Below are 8,169 nucleotides of genomic sequence, written 5' to 3' on the forward strand. Positions count from 1 at the left end.
CCCCCCCCCCCCCCCCCCCCGCCGCGCCCCAGCCTTCTAGATCACGGAGGGACAGGAGGACCTTAACCATCACTAGCTCTGAATATTAGATCTGTGTCCTATGTCCTTGGCGCCACAAATTTGGAACTGAGCCCCTTCCCCCCATAGTCCCCAGGCCCCTCTCAAAGTGTTCATGCAGCCTCATCCTCAGTAATTAGCTTGTCTCCTACCCCAAATTCAACCACTACCTAAAGGAGTAAAGTGCATGTGCCAGAGTCTCCCCGGGTTTGCATTGACCTCAAAAGACCCTCCACATATTCGAAGAAAACTCTCCGATGCCATGGCGGTGGCTAATGGCTCCACTCACCTAAGGAACCTCTTTGCTGAAACTGTTGTGAGTGGTTAGGGCTCATCACACTGAAGCATTCACATAGTTTCAAATTCTTTCAACCATTTTGTTGCGTTTTCTATTTTGTCCAATTTTTAAAAAATTTTAAGGTTTCTAAAAGTCAGTTCATTTAAGGGTGATTCCACCTTCGTTTTTTGAAAACCTTGAAATGGCAAAAGGATTGCAAACATTTTCGAAAATGGGATGAAATCATCCCATCAAATTGGAAATGAGTAAGTGCAATAAATGTAGATTTCAGGCACATGGGTCTATCATTTTGGTAAATTGATCATTTGGGAGCAATAAACCTGAATCCGTGTCATCCCTCCTTGCTTCCCAAGATTGCCCCGCCCTGGACCAATAGAGGGTGTGGCAGGGGCCAGGCATTAAGCCACTTAGCAGAATTGTCTCTGTGAACCTCAGTTTCCCCAGCTATCAGAGAGGAGATGAAGGCAGTCCCTCAAGTCCTTCCGCCTCAGCATCTTGGCTTCTGGAGTAGCGGTGTGGAGTGATATCTCCTCTCCCTCATGGCACTGTGACTTCCCCGGGGGATCGGGGACCATGTGTCATTGGAAACACTTAGTTCAATGCTGAGCAAATAGTTGTCAACTAGTAAATAGGTTAATTAGTTAACTGCGAGGAGAGCAATTCCCACTCTCCTTTCCCCGTGCCCTCTTCAGACTCTTCCTGGTGGGTCTTTCTTCATGCCTCGCCTACCCCTCCTCTAGGTAGTTTCCTCTCTTTGGGCCCAACTACTGCTCGCCCCTCCTACTGCCTCCCAGCCAGGCTCAGCAGCTCAGCCTGAGACAAGACACTTCCTTGATAACTAACATTTATTGAACTTCTACTATACACCGGACAGGCTTGCCTAAATTACTTCATGTAATTTTCATGGCAACCCTGAGCACTAAATATCACCGACCCAACGTTTTAGGTGGGAAAATGCAGGCTTAGAGAGGCTGGGAATTGCCCCAAAGTAGCAGACTGTTAGGTAGCCGGTCTGGGGTGTTTTGAAATAGGACACATAAAACGAGCACAGGAAACACATGGATGCTAATTATGTGGCCTGGAGTCCAAATGCAGGACTCGGGAGAAGAGAGAGGTAGGCAGGCTGCAGCGGGGAGAGCAGGCCTCGAGGAAGAGGGGCATGCAGAGGCCGCTCGAGTCCCAGGGACCGACCCCCTCAGCTCCCCGCAGCCCAGCTCTCTGCTGACCTCAACCAACTGGAATCCAGCCAAAAGCCACAAAAGAGGCAAGAAAGACCTTGGGAAAGAAAACAGAGGGATCCTGAAGTGTATAAACACCTTCATCATTTGATGCCTACAGCAATCTAATGAGTCAGGTACTGTCACCATTATCTAAAGATGAAGAGGCTGAGGCACAGGGAGATTTCAACCTGTCCCGGGTCACCCAGCTCTAAGCCATGAGCCAGAGCCATGGGGGCCGTGAGGAGGAAGGGAGTGTAGGTCACGCTTTTGACTCAGAGAATGGCCCCCTCCTGGTTCAGATCCTACCTACACTCACGCTGTACGCCTTCCTACGCAGGCTAGTTACATGGTTTCTACAGATTCAATCTGACCTAATGAGTTAGAATGGTAGGGGCGGGGCTGCTCAGGTCACACTCTAGTAGCAGCGAAAATTGACAACTGATACCTTGACAGGAAGCAGAGAGACAGAAACACTAAAAAAAAAAAAAAAAGAAGAAGCTGACGGAAGAACTCTGAGACAAAAGTATGGTGATTTGGGATAAAGAACACAAAGGGCTTCACTGCACTGCCGCCCAGAATAATCAGAGTCCCTGAGTTACAGGGAAACCGTGAAGGTATGTTCTGGAATCAGAAGGATGAAGCCACCGTGGTTAAAATGGAAAGTCCGCTATCCAGAAAGTCACCCCCATCCCACATTCCCCGGCCCGGCGTTCTAGGTAATTGAGGTCGTATTGTATTTTCACCTTCTGAAATCCCATAAATATACAGGTTGGGTACCAGGCGCTGGGGCAACCACAGTCTTGCCCTCCGGGAGCTGACAGTCCAGTGGGGGACATCGCAGCGCTCAGACCAGATGAGCTCTGTAAACAAGGGGAACGTGTCACAGGGCCACTCAGCCTCATCTGGGAGGCGTGGGGGCCACAGGATCACTTCCTTGAAGAAGTGACATTTCAGCATGAATCCTCAAGGATGAAAAGAAATCCAAACAGACCCTTCTGGAATCTCGCTCTCCCTCCTAGGGGAAAGCCTGCATCTGGGAACCCCCTGCCCCCACCCCTCCCGGTTCCTGGCCTGCAGATGTTCCCAGACCTGTGTTCCTACCACCTGGGAGGAGATGGTGGCAAATACCCAAGGACCCCCCTCCTATGCTGCCCTCACCGCACCCTCCCTGCTGGTCTCCTGAGGACCACCAGCTGCCTCCTAGACTGATCCAACCTGTCCATCCCCCCCACCCCCTTCCACAAAACCCTGTTTAGACCTCAGGATATTTTAAAGGACTGGAGGGAAAGGGAGTATTTTTGGCTATGATCTCGCCAACGTGGAAGCAGAGGAATGTCCAAAAGGACCTTTAACACTCCCCTCTAGTCCCATGACCCCAGAGCCCATACTTCCTCTTGGTACCAAATGGGAGCTGCATGGTCTGAGGCCAGGGAAACAGGCTTTGGAGTTTTATTAGACGCGAAGAATTTTTTTTTTAGGAATAGAAACATAAAGCATCGGCCAGCACTCCCCCCACCCTCCCAGGGAATCTGGTGCTAAATCATTCCATCCATGAGCAAAGGGCAGAGATGCCTCGGTGGCAGGAATCTGACTCCCCTTTCCCTTGGTTCTAGCGCTATTCCCACTGGCTGCATGGGGCCAGGGAGAGGGAGAGGAGAGGGCTGGTGGCTGGAAATCCGACTCTGGATTTCTTGGAAAATCCAGAGCTGGGCTGCTGGGTGGTGAGCTGGGCTGCTGGGTGGCAAGAGATGTTCCTCATCATCGCTAACAGGCACCCCTTTCTCCCTGCTTGGTGCCAGACTCTTGCCAATTGGCCGGTTCTTTGCTCTGGCCCTGAGTGGTCTCTATCTCCGTGGGTGAGGAGAGGTGAGGACTCAGAGGGAAAGCAGAGCAGGTCAGAACTCCAGGGCAGCATCAGGATTCGAACCCAAGACCCCAGCCCTCTGCCTTCTGTTCTTGTGTACAGACACCGCTCATTGAATATTTGATATGTGGAATGGTAGAATTAAGGACCTGGAGAAGGGCCCTACTAGCCTTTGCTAGAAAAAGGCGTCCCTCTGGGTAGACAGAGCCCTGCAGCTGTGCCTCCCGCTAAGTGGCATTTGAGCCAGAGTTTAGCTTCCAGTTGCCCCCTTGGCGGGGAGCCCTGTGCTCCCCCATGGGAGCCGTAACCTGTACTGGCCAGAGGCCACCTTCCCCATGTGGTGTGTCCTCGGGATTCCAGGAGTTGCCATTAACCCCAAGATGAACTCTGTAGAATGTCAGCATCCGGGGCTCTGACCTCACACCCCCCGGCAGCCTGCAGGGGCGCCCTGTCCCCCACTGCCTTTCTTCCCCGCCAGCTTTGATGTGCCTGATGCCTCCGTGCTGAGCTCATCCCGGCCCAGGTGGTTCCAATAGAAGGCTTTGGGAGGGGGTGTTTGATCTCTTGGAAGACACCCCCTCTCACTTCTCTTGCCATTCTGACCTTCTGATCTATCCCCCCCGCCCAGGTGTCCCTCGGAAGTGCCAAGGAGGCATGTCCCACGGGCCTGTACACCCACAGCGGGGAGTGCTGCAAAGCCTGCAACCTGGGTGAGGGGGTGGCCCAGCCTTGCGGAGCCAACCAGACCGTGTGTGAGCCCTGCCTGGACAGTGAGTACAGGGGCCGCTGGGGGTGGGGCGAGGGGGGGAAGGGAGGGCTGGGAGGCGCATGCCCACTGGAAGCCTGACAAGGGCTCTGCCTCCTGGCAGGGTCTCCTGCCCACCTCTGTGTGGGCACCGGAATGGGTCCGACCCAGTATAGGAGGCGAGAAGAGAAGCTGAGAATGGTTGAGGGAAGTCAGCAGAGGGAGGAGGGGGGACCTCATGAGGAGGGATCCCCAGCGGGTGCCCCTTCCCAGCCCCCAGGTGGAGAGGCCGGGTAGAAGAATGTGGCCAGGTGGGAGGAGTAGCTGATGCTAAGACCAGCTAAAAATATCATCTGCACTGTAAAATCAATGGCTGCCACTTACCCTCAGTGTGTTTGGGGGGAGGGAAAGAGGATCAAGTCCTGGCTGCCCTGGAAACTGACCTTGGGGGATCCTGGGAGGGTGTGGCTACCCTTCCCCCCAAGGCCAGCTGTTCCCCAGCTCTGACCAAGGAAGCAGGGCTTTCCAGAGGTAGCAGGAGTGGGGGCAGTCCTCACTGTGGGGTGGTGTCAGAGGGGAGAGGGGCCTGTCCTACCTGGGATTTCCTCAGGAAGGGGAGAGAACCCCATCTTCTGGGGCTGCTGCTAGGGGATTCAGAAGGATGGCAGGTCTGGGGACTGAATTCTGTGTGCTTTTCACCCAGGACTCTCTATCCCTGCTGGATGCCCCCAGCCTCAGTTGCTGCCTTCAGGCCACGGGCTCAGTGCTCTTTTCCTGCCCAGAAACCTTTCCTCCCTGCCTGGAGTCACATCCTGCCTTCTACCTGGCACGCACTGCCTACCTGGAGGGCCGGTGGGAACCATACCAGATTCTTCTTTAATCATGATAGGAACAAGGGCATAGGAACTGGGAACTCTTTTTTTTTTTTTTTAAGATTTATTTATTTATTTGAGAGAGAGAGAGAGAACATGGGGGCGGGTAGAGGAAGAGAGAGAGAGAATCCTAAACAGACTCCCCGCTGAGCGCAGAGCCCGATGCGGGGCTCGATCCCACAACCCTGAGATCATGACCCGAGCAGAAACCAAGAGTCCTACGCTTAACCAACTGAGCCACCCGTGTGTCCCAGGAACTGGGAACTCTGAACCCAACTGCCTAGACTGACCTCTGGATTCCTCTCTACCGCCCTCCCCCCCACCCCCCACAGCCTATCTACCAGACAACCCCAGCTCCTTGGTGTTCCCAGACACACAGTTTTCCTCTCTCTGTGCCTGTGGATCCTGTAATTCCATCCCGCAGCAGGAAAGGCCTGGGCCTAGATGGCGAGGCTAGAAGGACATCCTGTAATGCCTTTGCCACCTTGCCATCTGGCCACCTGCCCTGGCCTACCAGGGTTTCCTTCCCAGCAGGGTTGGCCAATCATCGGCTATGCTGGAACCTCCCGAGTTTGCCTCTCTCATTTCCTAGACTCCTGCCTAGGTCCTCTCTGGCCTGGACCCTAAGTGTCCCAGGATGGGTACTCACTCCCTTCTTTTTTTTTTTTTTTTTAAAGATTTTATTTATTTATTTGAGAGAGAGGGAATGAGAGAGAGCACATGAGAGGGGGGAGGGTCAGAGGGAGAAGCAGACTCCCTGCCGAGCAGGGAGCCGGATGTGGGACTCGATCCAGGGACTCCAGGATCATGACCTGAGCCGAAGGCAGTCGCTTAACCAACTGAGCCACCCAGGCGCCCTACCCACTCCCTTCTGTCAAAGCAAGAGATGGGGTAGAGGAGCCTGGGGGAGAGAGTCTCTGGCATCTCCAGAGAAAGGGAGACAGGAGCTGGAGACCAGCTAGGAGGTGGTGGCGGGAGGCGTCCCTCCCATTTGCTCCCTCTGTTCCCCTCCCCACCTCCAGCTGCATTAACAGGCCGCCTTTATAAGCTCACTTTATGGCATGGAGACCCCAGTGGACTTTCCCTCTATCCTCAAAATGTTTCCACAAGGAAACCCCTTAAGCTCCGGCCTTCATTCTCTGCCAAAAAAGACCACATTTTTCCCACCCCCTAAAACTGTCTCCCAGGACTTTTCTACTAACTTTCGGTATTTTCCCATGGGTAGCCCCCCCATTTTCTCTCCCCCTCCACTGTGACTAAACCCACCCCCCTGCCACATGCCAACCAGAGCGAATCCTCCTGTTTGTATAAACTGGACATCCTGCCTTGGCTGTTTATGTTTGGAAGTCCTTTCTGTAGACTATGTCCCTGTGACCCACGTTCACCAGACTTGCCGTAGCCCACCCCAGGGGGCCCAACCATTGCAGGATCCCTGTGGTGTGTCTAATGCTTTATGGTAGAATTTCATTTCTTCCTCACCACAACCCTGTGAGTGGAGAAATTATTCTCGGTTTTACAGAGAAAGAAAAAAAGCTCAAAGAGGTGAAGTAAAACATCCAGAGTCACATAGCTAATAAGTGGTGGAAGCAGGTTTTGGGTCCAGGTTGACCCCGTCCCTGGGAAGAGAGACACAGGGGTTCGTTCCTCTGCCAGAACTGGCTTGAAACTGGTCTCCCTCCAGGCCCACCCCTGTCTTGTCTTCTCGTCCCCCTCGGCTGCTTTGCTTTTCATTTCTCTCTGCTTTTCTTTCTTTGCATTTGCTTCTCCACTGACACTCCGAAGATAATGACTCTGTGCTCCATCTGGTCTCTCGATTCCTTTAGAGAAGGTTGAGATCAGAACCCACGGCAGGCCTCGATTTCCCTCCAGTGGGGTCCTAGTCTTTACTTCTGCTTCCACATTCTGAACACTCCCTCCTTCCCTGGTTCCCGGTTCCTAAATCCTGCTCTTTCTGCCCTTGGAGCAAGCGTACATCCTCCTGGATTCCGACTGGCGCAGAGTTCTGCACCTGGGCGGGTAGGGATGGAGAAGATTTGGCTCTGTGCCTTCCCCCTCCTTGCACACGGAGGAGAGGACCCTGGCATCCCCTGGTGTTCCTCCCCTTATTAGATTAGACCTCACATCCATTAAGAGAGCATGAGTCAAGAGTGAGCTTGGAAATCTCCCCTTTGTGCCATTGGGAAGGGCAGAGGACTATATTATATAGAGGCAAGTCCTTCTTGCTTTCTAGCTCCAATCCCTCCTGCTCTTACCTCGTCGGGAAGTCCATCCCCACCCTCAAGAGCCAAGCCCTTCAGCAGCGTGGGGTAGCGCCATGGGTGGGAAATTCTGCGGTCTAACCCTGGTCAGGCCACACCTGAGCCCCCACCTGCGCGGGGAGGACGAGAAGGGCGGCGGAGGCCGGAGGCTCCCTCGTGAAGGCCCGCGCAAGCCTGGGTTGGGTTCACAGCCCAGCTCTGGCCGGCGGGGAGGGCTGGGTGGGAACCACGCTCAGATTATTCCTTAATCATGCTGGGAACAAGGGTACCGGGCTGCGAACTCTCTAAGAGAATTTGCCAAGAAATGTACCGGCCTCCAGCTGGGTTACCCCGCGAGGCCTCACAATCAGCGCTTCCAGGCCTGGGGCACCGGGGGCTCCGGGGCACCGGGGGCTCCTGGCCCCCTGCCCCCTTCCCCGCGACGGCTGCCAGGAGCGCTCACAGACCGCGGATCCCGAGGGACGAGGGTCCCGCGGGGCGCTCCCAGCCTCTGCGTCCCAGGTGCCCCGGTGGAGGGCCGGGGTGGGGGGCGACCTTCCGGGCCCCGCAGCTGCCCGGCGCGTCCCTCTGCCCACAGGCGTGACCTTCTCAGACGTGGTGAGCGCCACCGAGCCGTGCAAGCCGTGCACCGAGTGCGTGGGCCTGCAGAGCATGTCGGCGCCGTGCGTGGAGGCGGACGATGCCGTGTGCCGCTGCGCCTACGGCTACTACCAGGACGAGGCGACGGGCCGCTGCGAGGCGTGCCGCGTGTGCGAGGCGGGCTCGGGCCTCGTGTTCTCGTGCCAGGACAGGCAGAACACCGTGTGCGAGGAGTGTCCCGACGGCACGTACTCGGACGAGGCCAACCACGTGGAC

General features: G+C 55.1%; 1 protein-coding gene across 1 annotated transcript in view; it reads left to right on the forward strand.

Moving 5' to 3' along the window:
• Positions 1-8,169, forward strand: part of NGFR (nerve growth factor receptor) — a 19,698-nt gene that overhangs the window by 2,804 nt on the left and 8,725 nt on the right. The window contains exons 2-3 of the mRNA XM_081805159.1: positions 4,068-4,209; positions 7,892-8,169. The exon at positions 7,892-8,169 is cut by the window's right edge and continues 136 nt beyond it. Of these exons, the coding sequence (XP_081661285.1) occupies positions 4,068-4,209; positions 7,892-8,169 (420 nt within the window). The remainder of the gene's footprint in view (positions 1-4,067; positions 4,210-7,891) is intronic.

The sequence above is a fragment of the Leptonychotes weddellii genome, chromosome 15 (assembly GCF_054177405.1).
Source record: "Leptonychotes weddellii isolate Sample4059 chromosome 15, ASM5417740v2, whole genome shotgun sequence".
Lineage (NCBI taxonomy): Eukaryota > Metazoa > Chordata > Mammalia > Carnivora > Phocidae > Leptonychotes > Leptonychotes weddellii.